The following is an 18,104-nucleotide window of genomic DNA, read 5'->3' as shown; positions in this document are numbered from 1 at the left end:
GCCGGATTGGCTAGGTAAACCCTGTAAGTGCGTATTTGCGATCGTGTCTATGCATGAAAGAAAACGAGAAACGAAATAAACAACTATCTTTAGATATGTTCGTAGCATGACTGGAAAGAACACAAACACATTGAGAACTGCAGAGCGCACCATGCGTTGCGGGTGGGGAGGGGGAGGGCTCGCGCGAGGGTGTAACTCATTCCTCTAAGAGTAACTGCTAACGGAGGGCGGTACTAAAATCACTCAAAAAATACACTCATTTTGCCGGACGGGATGAGTTACACCCTCGCGCGAGCCCTACCCCACCCCACCCGTAACGCACAGTGCGCTCTGCAGTTCTCAATGTGTTTGTGTTCTTTCGAGCCATGCTACCAGCACACCAAAAGCTTGTTGTTTTTCGCTTTCTTTCATGCTTTGCCACGATAGCAAATACGCACTTATTCTAACAACAAACACAAACATGGTCATTTTTTATTTCATTACGCACTTTATTTAAACATAAAGTACACTATCACAACACATTCTGAATCTATCATACTCACGAATGGCGTCATACTGCAAAGTACCGGGTCGAGCCAGACTGCGGGAAACTTGTCGACAATCTGCGTTGACTCTGTTCAGCAAATTCTTAGGGGAAGTCGGGGTTGGTTCGACACTGCGGGTAAGTTCGACACCTTGTCGTTTTTGTATTTCTAAAACTTTTTGAAGACAAAAAACTTATACATATTATTTATGTCAACTGTTTCGAATATTTGAGTCACATTTCACTGATCAGAAACCTGTCAATTGTCAAAAAACAACAAAATAAACACATGGTGGTTCTGATTGACAGCCGATGTAAGTTTTTACTTCTGGGACTTAAGGAATTGTGGCGTTATTTCAACAAAATTATAGTTTCCGTGTTAATAGTATTGTTTTATAAATACTATTGATTAGTCCTGTATCACAGGGCGTAATTTTTATAATGAACTATATAATATAAAATGTCACTAAAACTTGTGCGGCCAATGGGGGTAAATTCGACACCCCACTTGGTAGTAGTGTAATGCTTATTTGTAGCATGTTAACTTTTTTATATCGTAATTTGAAAGTGCCTGTATTTAATAAAGATGTCCCTTAACGATGTACGACAAACGTAATAATCAAGCTGAACAAACACGCAATTAAAAATACCGTAGAACCTTTAAAATTTAAGATGTCAACAAACCTAGGAAGTTATAATTATGGAATTTAGCTATTATTCTCTCACAGAACGTTTGCCAAACTCGGACTCAAAACATGTACTTTGTATATGGTTTAGGCTTATGAAAATTAATATTGTTATGGCTTTGACCGTATTTTAGGCTGACTTTAGGCCGGGTAGGCTTAACTGAAGAAAAAAAATAGTCGCTGGTTTGGAATCACATTGACCGATGTTCGCCTTTTGGCTTTCGAGTTGGCAGAGAAAAATAAAATTGAACACCCTTCTTTATAAAAAAAGAAAAAGATTACTGGAAGATGGCCAGGTTATTTTTTTAAAGGAATCTTAACCAATTATTCCGTAAACCAAATGCTATCGCTGCAGCTTCTACTATATGGAGTCTGGTCCGATGCTATTTGTTATGAAATTTTTGTTCTTGCTTGTTACTTCATTTTTTTCGTATATTTCAATAATGTTGTGTGTTAATTTTTCATAAAATTGGTACGAAATACTTTGTTGAACTTCAATGAAAACTACAGGCCATCAGAATTTGTTATTTTAAAAGCTAAAACCAATGTGTCGAAATCACCCCCAAGGTGTCGATTTTACCCCATCATGGTGTCGAACTTACCCGCACTGCAGTCGTGACGCAACAAAAAACACACTTTTTTATTTTTATCAAAATGTTATCAAAATCAATCCAGGAACCGTAGTTTCTCGTAAGATGGTACATAATACACCAAAACAGCTTTTTCGATGTCTACTAGTAAGTTTACATTGGCAAAAGTATTGCAATGAGAGGAAAACCTTAAGGTGTCGAAACTACCCCCAGTTCCCCTACCTGTCGATCCACGCACTGCATGTCCGTCTGTGCACACTGTTTATTCACTTCACACTTCACCAAAACACACCAGCGCACGAGACTTAGACGAAATGCGCACCAACGCTCAAACACTGCGCGCGGGACTTCGAACAAAACGCGCACAACCATCTCCGACAAAGCGTCACGCTGTACTGGTGGTTTTGTACGCGTAGGAGGGGGGACATACGGAGCGATGGTTCGATGCTGTAGTGCAGCTGTGTCAAACTCATTTCATCAGAGGGCCGCAAGTACAAATTTTCAGTGATTCGCGGGCCGCAAAGTGGAGAATGGAAAAAATACCCAATATTTATGTAAAGTACTATTTAGATTTTTATTTTTAATCTAATTGATTTTTTGTACTACTCGCCTCTTATCTGGAATCGTTTGTGATGTACAAATTCACGATGTTATTTTTATATGTGCTCTTTTTATATTAGAAAAAAATGTTTATTGTACTTTCAATGTCATTATTAAAATAGGATATCTTTCATTACTTGCGTTCTCTTACGGCAGTTGTGCTAGCAAATATCTGTCAAACACACTTTTTTACTGAAGTAGCGGAAGTCTAGCAGCCTGTGGTGAATCTTTTTCATGCAATCCAAACTATCCATCGCTGAATGAATAACAAAAATATTTGCTTGTGTAAACAGCTTTATTTTTCAAAATTGTTGCTTTTATCGTACACGAGGGCTTTCTATCGTTTTTAGTGTGTCGTAGGAAGTTCCGTTCTGTTCGCTGTCATTCCTATTTTTTTGCAGTTCTTGTAGATTAGATTATTTCACCCGAGATAAGTATAAGTAGCCTAATTTTAAACTGTTTACACTTGTAATTTTTTGACAGATCAAGGAAAAAATTGTAATAACTCGTGTTTATACATTATTTTTCGCTAATTTCCAAGTTCTAAGTGCTCTGGTGGCATATTCATTTCTTATAACAATATATATTCGTATTTTACGAATAACCTTTTTTTAATAACGATAATTTTATCTGACAAAGATTCGTGGAGTGTGATCCCATACAGATCGGCAAATCTGTTTTTGACACTTGAAGGGAGATGATTCACGAATTGAGGAATTGAGGACTGTGTGAGCTTATCTATTAATTAGCTTTGTATTGCAAGGCTTCGGCATTTCGATTGTTTTTATCCTTGATCTAAATCCCTTAGGCTTAAGCGTAATCATATAATTTTTGTTTTAATTTTTGGAGAGGTTGGAAAGTACATTAATTCGTCTTGCAGAATGCGGGGTACAAATAATTGCAACTTGGCTACAATCACTTTTATTAACATTTATGGTGGCATGATTATGACCAAAAACAGTGGCTCCAATCGAACATCAATGATGTAACATTCTAAGGTTGGAAAAATTTCGGAACCGAATGAATCCTTTACTCGGCAGTCGGGGGCATGGAGATTGTCAAATTCGGTGGGACAACCGATGACTCCAACGGTTCCGAATGGGTCCTAACGGCTCTATAGGCTTCGGACGGCACCGAACGGAACTGTTGGTTTGATTTGGCCAGATTCGACGTCGGAATAGCTAAGATCGGAAATGGTTTTGAGCCGTGGATGCGATTCTGAAATCAATCACTAGTTCTTGCAAAGTTTCCTAGTGTGTGTATCAAGTTATTTTCATTCCTTTTTCATTTGTAGACAGTTGACGCAAATCTATTTTTCCATACAGAATGTGCAATTGAGTGTGCACAAAAGTTTGTTGATAGTCAGGATTTAATCGAAACATAATACGACTGAGCTTGCATTCAATTGAATGATTCTTAAGTGTCTCGATTGATATGTACGATTGTGTAGAATAAGTTTATGAGATGTTATGGGTACATTGATGTTAATTTCGAAAAATATATCAACAAAAGGATTGTTCTTCTCTGGAAAATTTAATACACTTTGACAAATAGTAATAACAGTGTTGGAGATTGATCATTTGAATTTATTAGTTCGAATTCGAAATTCGAACTCAATTTAGAAATAGGATAGGAAATGAACTCATAGGCATAGATAAGGATAACAGAATGAACTCAAAATGAATTATGTAATGAACTCTTGACAATTGAATATACAGTAGCAAACGGACATTTGAACGAGTCGCATTTATTTTCATAACCGGCACAAGTTTTTGTAATTTTCGGGAAAGAAAACGAGTTGTACCACGTAGATGAACATTCGTGAGGTTTTCTCACATTTTTGGTCCTTCGAACCGGATACGTGCGTGCTAAGTGTTTTCTTTCGCTCTGCATCAAGAGCAACGGCAAATTCGGAACGCTCCGCATCACGAGCACGGTGCAAGTCATCATTCGCGCCATTTCGAATTCTCGCGCTCGTTCAAGTTCATTAGCCCTGCAGCAAGGGCAACGGTCGAATTTTCGTGATCGTGAATCGTGGTTTATTTTTCCCGCGTAAATTCGAATTGCTACAGTTCCGTGAACGTTCATATCGCGTTATCGACATTATCGTGAAAATCTGACGGAAGCTAAGATGGACAAGAAGATAAAATCTGCTCAGCACAAAAAACTCGTCGCAGTGGAAAACATTAAGGCGCTGGAGCGCTTTAAGCAGAACTTCAAACCCGAAAATGTAGGTGAAATCCCGGAGGTTATGGAGGGTTTGGAGCAACACAGACAGGACTTTTTTGCCGCGGTGGCAAAGCTGGAAGAGTATGACGACACCAGTGATGCGATTCAAGCCTGTATTACTGACAGGATCGATATGGAAGAGCGCTGCCGGCGGCTAAAATCGTTCCTTAGAGAAAACCAGCGGAAGGAAGCCAATTCGCTCAACGACTCCTTATTGGCAAACTCAACCCTAGCGTTTGGACGGCCAAACACATCAAACATACGTTTTCCCAAAATCGAATTACCAACGTTCGACGGTGATTCGACAAAGTGGTTGTCATTCCGCGATCGCTTTGTCGCGATGATTGACGCAAGTGCCGAGCTGCCGCCAATTGCAAAACTGCAGTACTTACTTTCGTCCCTGAAAGGTGACGCTGCGGTTCCCTTCGAACATGTTACTCTGACCACGGAAAACTATTCTGTTACCTGGGCTGCGCTGCTTAAGCGATACGACAACTCACGGATGCTCATTCGCGAGTACTGGCGACGGCTACATTTCCTACCTGCGATTGCAACAGAAAGTGTCGATGGTTTGACGTCATTGGTAGATGAATTCGTGCGATATGTGAATGGGTTGCAGAAGCTGCACGAACCTGTCGACTCATGGGACACGCCTTTGTCAAACATGTTGCTGATGAAGCTGGACAATGAGACCATTCTGGCGTGGGAAAGGCATTCTGTGCATAAGAAGAAGGACAAGTACAGCGAGTTGATCGAATTCCTGCAAGACCGAATTCGAATCCTAAAATCGAGCCAGAGTATCTCGTGCGATCGGATTGTGGCTCCGATCAAGGTGGCCGGGGCACATCGGCCCACCGCACCACGGCGGTCGGTAACCAACGCTGCTTCTGTGCAAAGGAATACTCCCGTTTCATCGACCAGTCAACAAGTGACCTGTCCATTGCAGTGTGCAGATCATCACCTGGTTCGAAATTGCCCGGTATTTTTAGCCAAAAATACTCAGGAGCGGCGAGAAATCGCACGGTCAAAAGGTTTGTGCTGGAATTGTCTCAGTTGTTCCCATCAAGTGAGATCGTGCAAATCCGAGTATTCTTGCCGTTCGTGCAAGGAACGGCATCATACGCTGCTTCATCAACCACCACAACAACCTACAGTCGCTTTGTCAGCCCAATCAGATGATGATATGGTGTTTCTCGAGACGGCTATTGTGTTCATCGTAGACGATTATGGAGAGAAACATGAGGCACGGGCGCTTTTGGATTCGGGCTCTATGTCCAACTTCATTTCGGATACGTTAGCTCGGAAGCTCATGACACCTCGAGCGAGAGTTAATGTATCAGTGTCTGGCATCGGAACTTCAAGGCAGTAGATAAAGGGTCCGACCACGGCGATCGTTCGTTCAAGGGACCTTCAATTCACCACCCCATTGGAGTTTCTGATCCTGGATACACCCTCGGCGGACATTCCCACCTCACCAATCAACGTGTCTTCGTGGAACATCCCGGATGTAACGCTAGCAGACCCCACGTATCACATCCCAGGCAAGGTCGATGTGGTCATCGGTGGCGATACGTTCTGGGAGCTGCATACCGGACGCAAGCAATCTCTCGGTTCGGGTCTGCCATGGCTGGTAGAAACGCAGTTTGGATGGGCGGTAGCAGGAAACACTACGCATTCGTCTCAACAACATCGGGTATGTAATATGGCAACGAGCGACAGTCCGTTGGAAGCCATATTGACGCGGTTCTGGGAGAGCGAGACCATCTTCGACGAGCCCGCTCTATCTCTGGAGGAAGACATGTGTGAACGTCATTTCATCTCTACTACAACCAGAGACCCATCTGGCAGGTATGTCGTACGTTTACCACAAATTCCTAATACGAATATCGTTTTAGGAGAATCGAAAGCAATCGCTGATCGTCGTCTCCTAGCGGTGGAACGGCGGCTTAAGTCTAACCCTGCAATGAAGGAGGAGTATAGTAAATTCCTGTCGGAGTATGAGCGCTTAGGGCACATGAAACAACTCACCGAGCCGGTGGACGATTCGTGTGAACACTACTATCTCCCTCATCACGCGGTGCTTAAGGAATCGAGCACAACCACCAAGGTCAGGGTAGTCTTTGACGCGTCGTGCAAGACAGCTTCTGGCTACTCCTTGAACGACAAACTCCTGGTTGGGCCGGTGATCCAAGACGATCTGTTCACCATCATCGTTCGTTTCCGGTCTCACGCAGTCGCACTCTCAGCAGACGTTGAGAAAATGTATCGCCAAATTCTCCACGATTCTCGCGACACTGATTACCTGCGCATTCGGTATAGAAGAAACACCGCAGAGCCGATTCAGACGTTCCAACTACAAACAGTAACATATGGCACGTCTTGCGCACCCTTCCTAGCAACAAGAACGCTAAAGCAGATCGCTCTCGATCACAAGATGCAATACCCCCGAGCAGTGGATCCTGTATTGCACGATTTTTATGTGGATGACCTGCTAACGGGAACAGACGAGTTGGCAGATGCAATTGAAATGCAAAGGCAGATTTCCGAGATGCTCAAGCAGGCTGGATTCGTGTTGAAGAAGTGGGTATCGAACGCACCCGAAGCACTAATCGGCATTCCTTCAGAAGACCTTGCCATCCTTCCTACTCATGAATGGCAAGATCCCCAATTTGTATCGACGCTTGGTCTGGTTTGGGAGCCAGCAGTTGATATGCTGCGATATCGGATCGATCTACCAACTGCTGCGACGATGTTGACAAAGAGGCTAGCTTTGTCCTACATCGCCAAAATCTTTGACCCGCTGGGCTTGCTTAGTCCAACCATTATCATCGCTAAGCTCTCTATGCAACAGCTGTGGAAGTTGCAGGAAAACGGGAAGCCGTGGGATTGGGATCGTGAGCTACCATCACATCTCCAAAAGGAATGGACGGCATTTCATTCCAAGCTGCATTCACTTCGGGAAGTGCGCATTCCGCGTTACACTTCAATTCGGCAAGCAACAAACGTGCAGCTACACATTTTCGCGGATGCTTCTCAGGTGGCATATGGTGCTTGCTGTTACGTCAGGGCAGAAAACGATTCGACAACATCGGTGCAGCTGTTGGCTGCTAAGTCTAAAGTAGTATCGTTGTCGAATACACATTCTATAGCGAGACTCGAGCTTTGTGCAGCGCGGTTGGCAACGCAACTGTTCCGGAAGGTCAGTCAGTCCCTCAACGGCGAATACGATGCTTTCGCTTGGACTGATTCCATGACCGTGCTACATTGGCTCAATTCAGCACCACGGAGGTGGAAGCCTTTCGTTGCCAACAGGGTGGCACAAATTCAAGGAGAAACCCGGATCAAGTGCTGGAGGCATGTTCCTGGTGTAGACAACCCAGCAGACGATGCATCGCGAGGTCTACTACCAGACAAATTGCAATCCTGTGAACGATGGTGGCATGGGCCACATTGGTTGAGCAGCAAACAGGAAGAATGGCCTATAAGAGAACCTGCAATTGAAGAAACGGCATCAATAGAAGAAGAACGGGTTACACAATCACGAATAGCTGCAATGTCGATGGAGGACGATTTCAACAATAAGCTATTTGCACGGTTTTCAACCTACCTCAAACTTCGTCGAACCATGGCGTATTGTTTACGTTTCGTGCAATGCATGAGGACACCGAAACCCGCAATTACCTCACCGACAGCCAAGGGTCATGCTTCGATTCAGGACATGATTATATTGATTGCACCTCCATCTCGAGACGAACTCATCCAAGCTGAGCTGCAGTTGTGTCAGTTAGCTCAGCAAGATTCATTTGCGGACGAGTTAAAAACGGTCAAAACCGGCAAGGATGTACCGCGCAATTCGAAGCTGAAATGGTTGTCCCCCTTTATTGATGAGGCGGGAATCCTGCGTGTTGGTGGCCGGCTTCACAACGCACAAATAGCAGAATACACGAAGCATCCTATACTTCTTTCTGCAAAACACCCACTCGCTGCATTGTTGGCAGTCGCGTATCACCAGAAGTATATGCACACCGGTCCTGAACACTTATTATCCATCCTTCGTGAACGCTTCTGGATAATTGGTGGCCGTAATTTGACCAAGTTGGTTTTCCATCGGTGTCACAAGTGTTTCAAGGCCAAACCTACACTGGTGCAACAATCCGTTGCAGATCTTCCGACATCAAGGGTTACACCCACGAGACCGTTTGCTGTCAGTGGTGTGGACTATTGCGGTCCGGTATTGCTGAAGTCGCCTGTTCGCAATAGAAGTCCCACCAAGGCATACATCGCCATCTTCGTGTGCTTTGCAACACGAGCGGTCCACATTGAGTTGGTGAATGATCTCACCACGGCGGCATTTTTGGCAGCACTAAGGCGCTTCGTGGCTCGCAGAGGCAAAATCGCGGAACTGCATTCGGATAATGCTACTACGTTTAAGGGGGCTGCACACGAACTTCATCGCCTCTACGAGATGTTTAAGTGCAGCAATAGCGAACGCATCGAAATCTTCAACTGGTGTGCCAATGAAGAAATTCAGTGGAAGTTTATTCCACCTCGAGCGCCACACTTCGGAGGACTGTGGGAGGCTGCTGTACGATCCGCTAAACAGCACCTAATTCGCACGATAGGAAGTACGAGCCTCACTCAGGAGGGAATGGTAATATTGCTAGCACAGGTCGAACAATGCTTAAATTCAAGACCCCTGATTCCACTTTCTAGTGAGCCTTCGGACACGCAACCACTCACTCCGGGTCATTTTTTGGTAGGGTCGAACATGCTGGCGTTGCCACAAGTTGATAGGAGTCAGGTGTCAGCCAATAGATTGAAGGAGTTTGATTTGGTGCAAAAGCATATGCAGCATATATGGTCGCGTTGGTATCCGGAATACTTGCAGCAGCTTCAGGCCCGGGCCAAACGTTTAATAGTTCCACCAGTGTCGCTAGAAGAAGGGCAATTGGTAATCATAAAGGAAGACAATATACCACCTACCTTGTGGCCAATGGGTAGAATAACACGATTGCACCCAGGAAAGGACGGCGTTGTTAGAGTAGTAACACTTCGTACAGCTGCAGGAAAGGAGATAGTACGCGCAGCAGCTAGATTGGCAATCCTTCCAAATCCAAACATAGGTGAAGACAATTAACCTCGAACACCAAAGTTAGGAGGCGATCAGCGCGAAGCACATGCGTAATGTAAACAACCACACCGCACATACACACGACACGATACACGAAGTGACAGATCGACACTTGCAACTTGTACAACACAACACCACACTTGCACAACATTTGCTATCTCTGAGGCGAAGTTAGATCGAGATACTTCTTCATTTTCTTATTTTTTTCAATTGTATTTTCTGAATGTTTAAAGAAATACTTTCTTTGGTGGCCGGAATGTTGGAGATTGATCATTTGAATTTATTAGTTCGAATTCGAAATTCGAACTCAATTTAGAAATAGGATAGGAAATGAACTCATAGGCATAGATAAGGATAACAGAATGAACTCAAAATGAATTATGTAATGAACTCTTGACAATTGAATATACAGTAGCAAACGGACATTTGAACGAGTCGCATTTATTTTCATAACCGGCACAAGTTTTTGTAATTTTCGGGAAAGAAAACGAGTTGTACCACGTAGATGAACATTCGTGAGGTTTTCTCACATTTTTGGTCCTTCGAACCGGATACGTGCGTGCTAAGTGTTTTCTTTCGCTCTGCATCAAGAGCAACGGCAAATTCGGAACGCTCCGCATCACGAGCACGGTGCAAGTCATCATTCGCGCCATTTCGAATTCTCGCGCTCGTTCAAGTTCATTAGCCCTGCAGCAAGGGCAACGGTCGAATTTTCGTGATCGTGAATCGTGGTTTATTTTTCCCGCGTAAATTCGAATTGCTACAGTTCCGTGAACGTTCATATCGCGTTATCGACATTATCGTGAAAATCTGACGGAAGCTAAGATGGACAAGAAGATAAAATCTGCTCAGCACAAAAAACTCGTCGCAGTGGAAAACATTAAGGCGCTGGAGCGCTTTAAGCAGAACTTCAAACCCGAAAATGTAGGTGAAATCCCGGAGGTTATGGAGGGTTTGGAGCAACACAGACAGGACTTTTTTGCCGCGGTGGCAAAGCTGGAAGAGTATGACGACACCAGTGATGCGATTCAAGCCTGTATTACTGACAGGATCGATATGGAAGAGCGCTGCCGGCGGCTAAAATCGTTCCTTAGAGAAAACCAGCGGAAGGAAGCCAATTCGCTCAACGACTCCTTATTGGCAAACTCAACCCTAGCGTTTGGACGGCCAAACACATCAAACATACGTTTTCCCAAAATCGAATTACCAACGTTCGACGGTGATTCGACAAAGTGGTTGTCATTCCGCGATCGCTTTGTCGCGATGATTGACGCAAGTGCCGAGCTGCCGCCAATTGCAAAACTGCAGTACTTACTTTCGTCCCTGAAAGGTGACGCTGCGGTTCCCTTCGAACATGTTACTCTGACCACGGAAAACTATTCTGTTACCTGGGCTGCGCTGCTTAAGCGATACGACAACTCACGGATGCTCATTCGCGAGTACTGGCGACGGCTACATTTCCTACCTGCGATTGCAACAGAAAGTGTCGATGGTTTGACGTCATTGGTAGATGAATTCGTGCGATATGTGAATGGGTTGCAGAAGCTGCACGAACCTGTCGACTCATGGGACACGCCTTTGTCAAACATGTTGCTGATGAAGCTGGACAATGAGACCATTCTGGCGTGGGAAAGGCATTCTGTGCATAAGAAGAAGGACAAGTACAGCGAGTTGATCGAATTCCTGCAAGACCGAATTCGAATCCTAAAATCGAGCCAGAGTATCTCGTGCGATCGGATTGTGGCTCCGATCAAGGTGGCCGGGGCACATCGGCCCACCGCACCACGGCGGTCGGTAACCAACGCTGCTTCTGTGCAAAGGAATACTCCCGTTTCATCGACCAGTCAACAAGTGACCTGTCCATTGCAGTGTGCAGATCATCACCTGGTTCGAAATTGCCCGGTATTTTTAGCCAAAAATACTCAGGAGCGGCGAGAAATCGCACGGTCAAAAGGTTTGTGCTGGAATTGTCTCAGTTGTTCCCATCAAGTGAGATCGTGCAAATCCGAGTATTCTTGCCGTTCGTGCAAGGAACGGCATCATACGCTGCTTCATCAACCACCACAACAACCTACAGTCGCTTTGTCAGCCCAATCAGATGATGATATGGTGTTTCTCGAGACGGCTATTGTGTTCATCGTAGACGATTATGGAGAGAAACATGAGGCACGGGCGCTTTTGGATTCGGGCTCTATGTCCAACTTCATTTCGGATACGTTAGCTCGGAAGCTCATGACACCTCGAGCGAGAGTTAATGTATCAGTGTCTGGCATCGGAACTTCAAGGCAGTAGATAAAGGGTCCGACCACGGCGATCGTTCGTTCAAGGGACCTTCAATTCACCACCCCATTGGAGTTTCTGATCCTGGATACACCCTCGGCGGACATTCCCACCTCACCAATCAACGTGTCTTCGTGGAACATCCCGGATGTAACGCTAGCAGACCCCACGTATCACATCCCAGGCAAGGTCGATGTGGTCATCGGTGGCGATACGTTCTGGGAGCTGCATACCGGACGCAAGCAATCTCTCGGTTCGGGTCTGCCATGGCTGGTAGAAACGCAGTTTGGATGGGCGGTAGCAGGAAACACTACGCATTCGTCTCAACAACATCGGGTATGTAATATGGCAACGAGCGACAGTCCGTTGGAAGCCATATTGACGCGGTTCTGGGAGAGCGAGACCATCTTCGACGAGCCCGCTCTATCTCTGGAGGAAGACATGTGTGAACGTCATTTCATCTCTACTACAACCAGAGACCCATCTGGCAGGTATGTCGTACGTTTACCACAAATTCCTAATACGAATATCGTTTTAGGAGAATCGAAAGCAATCGCTGATCGTCGTCTCCTAGCGGTGGAACGGCGGCTTAAGTCTAACCCTGCAATGAAGGAGGAGTATAGTAAATTCCTGTCGGAGTATGAGCGCTTAGGGCACATGAAACAACTCACCGAGCCGGTGGACGATTCGTGTGAACACTACTATCTCCCTCATCACGCGGTGCTTAAGGAATCGAGCACAACCACCAAGGTCAGGGTAGTCTTTGACGCGTCGTGCAAGACAGCTTCTGGCTACTCCTTGAACGACAAACTCCTGGTTGGGCCGGTGATCCAAGACGATCTGTTCACCATCATCGTTCGTTTCCGGTCTCACGCAGTCGCACTCTCAGCAGACGTTGAGAAAATGTATCGCCAAATTCTCCACGATTCTCGCGACACTGATTACCTGCGCATTCGGTATAGAAGAAACACCGCAGAGCCGATTCAGACGTTCCAACTACAAACAGTAACATATGGCACGTCTTGCGCACCCTTCCTAGCAACAAGAACGCTAAAGCAGATCGCTCTCGATCACAAGATGCAATACCCCCGAGCAGTGGATCCTGTATTGCACGATTTTTATGTGGATGACCTGCTAACGGGAACAGACGAGTTGGCAGATGCAATTGAAATGCAAAGGCAGATTTCCGAGATGCTCAAGCAGGCTGGATTCGTGTTGAAGAAGTGGGTATCGAACGCACCCGAAGCACTAATCGGCATTCCTTCAGAAGACCTTGCCATCCTTCCTACTCATGAATGGCAAGATCCCCAATTTGTATCGACGCTTGGTCTGGTTTGGGAGCCAGCAGTTGATATGCTGCGATATCGGATCGATCTACCAACTGCTGCGACGATGTTGACAAAGAGGCTAGCTTTGTCCTACATCGCCAAAATCTTTGACCCGCTGGGCTTGCTTAGTCCAACCATTATCATCGCTAAGCTCTCTATGCAACAGCTGTGGAAGTTGCAGGAAAACGGGAAGCCGTGGGATTGGGATCGTGAGCTACCATCACATCTCCAAAAGGAATGGACGGCATTTCATTCCAAGCTGCATTCACTTCGGGAAGTGCGCATTCCGCGTTACACTTCAATTCGGCAAGCAACAAACGTGCAGCTACACATTTTCGCGGATGCTTCTCAGGTGGCATATGGTGCTTGCTGTTACGTCAGGGCAGAAAACGATTCGACAACATCGGTGCAGCTGTTGGCTGCTAAGTCTAAAGTAGTATCGTTGTCGAATACACATTCTATAGCGAGACTCGAGCTTTGTGCAGCGCGGTTGGCAACGCAACTGTTCCGGAAGGTCAGTCAGTCCCTCAACGGCGAATACGATGCTTTCGCTTGGACTGATTCCATGACCGTGCTACATTGGCTCAATTCAGCACCACGGAGGTGGAAGCCTTTCGTTGCCAACAGGGTGGCACAAATTCAAGGAGAAACCCGGATCAAGTGCTGGAGGCATGTTCCTGGTGTAGACAACCCAGCAGACGATGCATCGCGAGGTCTACTACCAGACAAATTGCAATCCTGTGAACGATGGTGGCATGGGCCACATTGGTTGAGCAGCAAACAGGAAGAATGGCCTATAAGAGAACCTGCAATTGAAGAAACGGCATCAATAGAAGAAGAACGGGTTACACAATCACGAATAGCTGCAATGTCGATGGAGGACGATTTCAACAATAAGCTATTTGCACGGTTTTCAACCTACCTCAAACTTCGTCGAACCATGGCGTATTGTTTACGTTTCGTGCAATGCATGAGGACACCGAAACCCGCAATTACCTCACCGACAGCCAAGGGTCATGCTTCGATTCAGGACATGATTATATTGATTGCACCTCCATCTCGAGACGAACTCATCCAAGCTGAGCTGCAGTTGTGTCAGTTAGCTCAGCAAGATTCATTTGCGGACGAGTTAAAAACGGTCAAAACCGGCAAGGATGTACCGCGCAATTCGAAGCTGAAATGGTTGTCCCCCTTTATTGATGAGGCGGGAATCCTGCGTGTTGGTGGCCGGCTTCACAACGCACAAATAGCAGAATACACGAAGCATCCTATACTTCTTTCTGCAAAACACCCACTCGCTGCATTGTTGGCAGTCGCGTATCACCAGAAGTATATGCACACCGGTCCTGAACACTTATTATCCATCCTTCGTGAACGCTTCTGGATAATTGGTGGCCGTAATTTGACCAAGTTGGTTTTCCATCGGTGTCACAAGTGTTTCAAGGCCAAACCTACACTGGTGCAACAATCCGTTGCAGATCTTCCGACATCAAGGGTTACACCCACGAGACCGTTTGCTGTCAGTGGTGTGGACTATTGCGGTCCGGTATTGCTGAAGTCGCCTGTTCGCAATAGAAGTCCCACCAAGGCATACATCGCCATCTTCGTGTGCTTTGCAACACGAGCGGTCCACATTGAGTTGGTGAATGATCTCACCACGGCGGCATTTTTGGCAGCACTAAGGCGCTTCGTGGCTCGCAGAGGCAAAATCGCGGAACTGCATTCGGATAATGCTACTACGTTTAAGGGGGCTGCACACGAACTTCATCGCCTCTACGAGATGTTTAAGTGCAGCAATAGCGAACGCATCGAAATCTTCAACTGGTGTGCCAATGAAGAAATTCAGTGGAAGTTTATTCCACCTCGAGCGCCACACTTCGGAGGACTGTGGGAGGCTGCTGTACGATCCGCTAAACAGCACCTAATTCGCACGATAGGAAGTACGAGCCTCACTCAGGAGGGAATGGTAATATTGCTAGCACAGGTCGAACAATGCTTAAATTCAAGACCCCTGATTCCACTTTCTAGTGAGCCTTCGGACACGCAACCACTCACTCCGGGTCATTTTTTGGTAGGGTCGAACATGCTGGCGTTGCCACAAGTTGATAGGAGTCAGGTGTCAGCCAATAGATTGAAGGAGTTTGATTTGGTGCAAAAGCATATGCAGCATATATGGTCGCGTTGGTATCCGGAATACTTGCAGCAGCTTCAGGCCCGGGCCAAACGTTTAATAGTTCCACCAGTGTCGCTAGAAGAAGGGCAATTGGTAATCATAAAGGAAGACAATATACCACCTACCTTGTGGCCAATGGGTAGAATAACACGATTGCACCCAGGAAAGGACGGCGTTGTTAGAGTAGTAACACTTCGTACAGCTGCAGGAAAGGAGATAGTACGCGCAGCAGCTAGATTGGCAATCCTTCCAAATCCAAACATAGGTGAAGACAATTAACCTCGAACACCAAAGTTAGGAGGCGATCAGCGCGAAGCACATGCGTAATGTAAACAACCACACCGCACATACACACGACACGATACACGAAGTGACAGATCGACACTTGCAACTTGTACAACACAACACCACACTTGCACAACATTTGCTATCTCTGAGGCGAAGTTAGATCGAGATACTTCTTCATTTTCTTATTTTTTTCAATTGTATTTTCTGAATGTTTAAAGAAATACTTTCTTTGGTGGCCGGAATGTTGGAGATTGATCATTTGAATTTATTAGTTCGAATTCGAAATTCGAACTCAATTTAGAAATAGGATAGGAAATGAACTCATAGGCATAGATAAGGATAACAGAATGAACTCAAAATGAATTATGTAATGAACTCTTGACAATTGAATATACAGTAGCAAACGGACATTTGAACGAGTCGCATTTATTTTCATAACCGGCACAAGTTTTTGTAATTTTCGGGAAAGAAAACGAGTTGTACCACGTAGATGAACATTCGTGAGGTTTTCTCACAAACAGATTTATGGTTTGCAGTGCTTTTAGCAATTCTCAAAATATTCTCGCGGGCCGCATTCAGAATCGACGCGGGCCGCCAGTTTGACATACCTGCTGTAGTGTAAGCGAGACAACACAATGTGACGAGCAGCTCCAAGTTGTTGAGCTCGCTGAAAGAAGACACACACATTCACAGACGGCTCGTCAAAGTGAACGTATTGGTGTTAGTGAAGCGCGCGAGTAAAACAGAATGCGAACTCTCATCGCAGCGCGTTTCTCCTCGCTTCCTCAAGCATCCTCATACCCCTCGGCCTGAATCACACAAAACTTGGGGTCTCATTATTTGCGTGGTTCTCAATGTGTTTGTGTTCTTTCCAGTCATGCTACGAACACATCTAAAGATAGTTGTTTCTTTCGTTTCTCGTTTTCTTTCATGTATAGACACGATCGCAAATGCGCACTAATTCTAAAAGCAAACACAAACACGGTCATTTTTGGTTGCATTAAGCACTTTATTGAAACTTAATGTAAATTTTCGTAACACATTCAGAACCTGACAAAAACACACATCATGTCGTCGTACTGCTAAGTACGACCTCCATCCAGCAAACACATATCTGTGAATAAATGGATCCTTACCTGTCGATGCCAGCACCGCATGTGCGTCGCGCTGTACTGGTGGTTTTGTAAGCGTAGGAGGGGGGGGGCATACACAACGATGATTCGATGCTGTAGTAGTTGCGACGAAACCGTTCGACACCCTTGGCGTTTGAACACCCCTGAAGAGACGAAAGTCATACTGTTGCGAACGCGACAATCCAGATTTTTATATTTCTTTCTAACCATAAAATAGAATAAAATATGATAGTTCAAACATACTCGAGAACAGACGTACCATCAAGGAGACAAACTTAGTGTAATCCTAAACCCTTCAAGTAGGGCCATCTGGGTTTTTTGACTTGCACTTTTTAGCAGTCAATTACTTCATTTCATTTCAAAACCATAACGGTTAACTTAGGATTACAGCATGCACGTGTGACAAGCTAGACCAATTCCGAGAAGCGTAGGAAAATTCTACATCCATTTTCCTCACGGCCGTAAAATCGTTAAACCTAAAAATCACTCAAACGTAGATGCGTTAATAACATTAACCAGATAAAGAATTCGAAAAGCAATAAGTTCAAGTATTTGTCAATGATGCAATACATCCGGAACATGCACCATAGAATTCAAGTGTTAGGTACAGTCACGCCAAAAAGGGAAAACCACAACGCCTGCAATCAATGCAACAATTTGTTCTCACCAGAGAAAGCAAAAAAAAGGGAACACATTTCCTTCAGGACAACGCTTGACATAAAACAGAACCAAAAAACCTCTCAGAAGAATGCGTAGGCGTGGCGAAAAGGGAAAAGGCTAGTGACACGAACATATGCGTAAAAGGAAGATAAAATAACCTTCACACAATAGAAGAATAGTATATAAGAATTCATTTTGAGTCTCAATAAACACTTGCTATTTAGATCTAAAAGAGAAAAGATCTGTGTGTCAGTGTCGGAAGTTCTTTTTTTCCTCGTCTTCAAAAGGTGGTACTGCCAGCGCGTTGGGAACGGACACGATCTATCGTCTGATCGAGCCAAAAAAGGTTTTGTAAACGCCTCGAAGTTTTACATTAACGGTTTGTAACGCTTCCGATATCCTATCGCTACCATGCTTGCTGAATAACCTTTGAAGTCGGAGTCACGACTGCGATAGGTGTGCTGCTGGGGACACGAACTTCCA

General features: G+C 45.2%; 3 protein-coding genes across 3 annotated transcripts in view; 2 read left to right on the top strand and 1 right to left on the bottom strand.

The window, feature by feature from the left end:
* Nucleotides 1-2,281, bottom strand: part of LOC120956315 (glycosaminoglycan xylosylkinase homolog) — an 18,853-nt gene extending 16,572 nt beyond the window's left edge. The window contains exon 1 of the mRNA XM_049606867.1: nt 2,022-2,281. Coding sequence (XP_049462824.1) covers nt 2,022-2,171 — 150 coding nt within the window. The 5' untranslated portion in view covers nt 2,172-2,281. The remainder of the gene's footprint in view (nt 1-2,021) is intronic.
* Nucleotides 2,282-4,530: 2,249 nt separating this feature from the next.
* On the top strand, nt 4,531-16,236 carry LOC125906639 (uncharacterized). The gene is given in 1 exon segment (XM_049606318.1): nt 4,531-16,236. A coding segment is annotated over 1 exon segment (5,235 nt). The 3' UTR covers nt 9,766-16,236.
* Nucleotides 10,585-16,236, top strand: LOC120947550 (uncharacterized). The gene is given in 1 exon segment (XM_049606320.1): nt 10,585-16,236. A coding segment is annotated over 1 exon segment (5,235 nt). The 3' UTR covers nt 15,820-16,236.
* Nucleotides 16,237-18,104: the final 1,868 nt, after the last annotated feature.

This window comes from Anopheles coluzzii, chromosome X (assembly GCF_943734685.1).
Source record: "Anopheles coluzzii chromosome X, AcolN3, whole genome shotgun sequence".
NCBI lineage: Eukaryota > Metazoa > Arthropoda > Insecta > Diptera > Culicidae > Anopheles > Anopheles coluzzii.
This window is presented reverse-complemented; position numbering and strand designations above follow the sequence as displayed.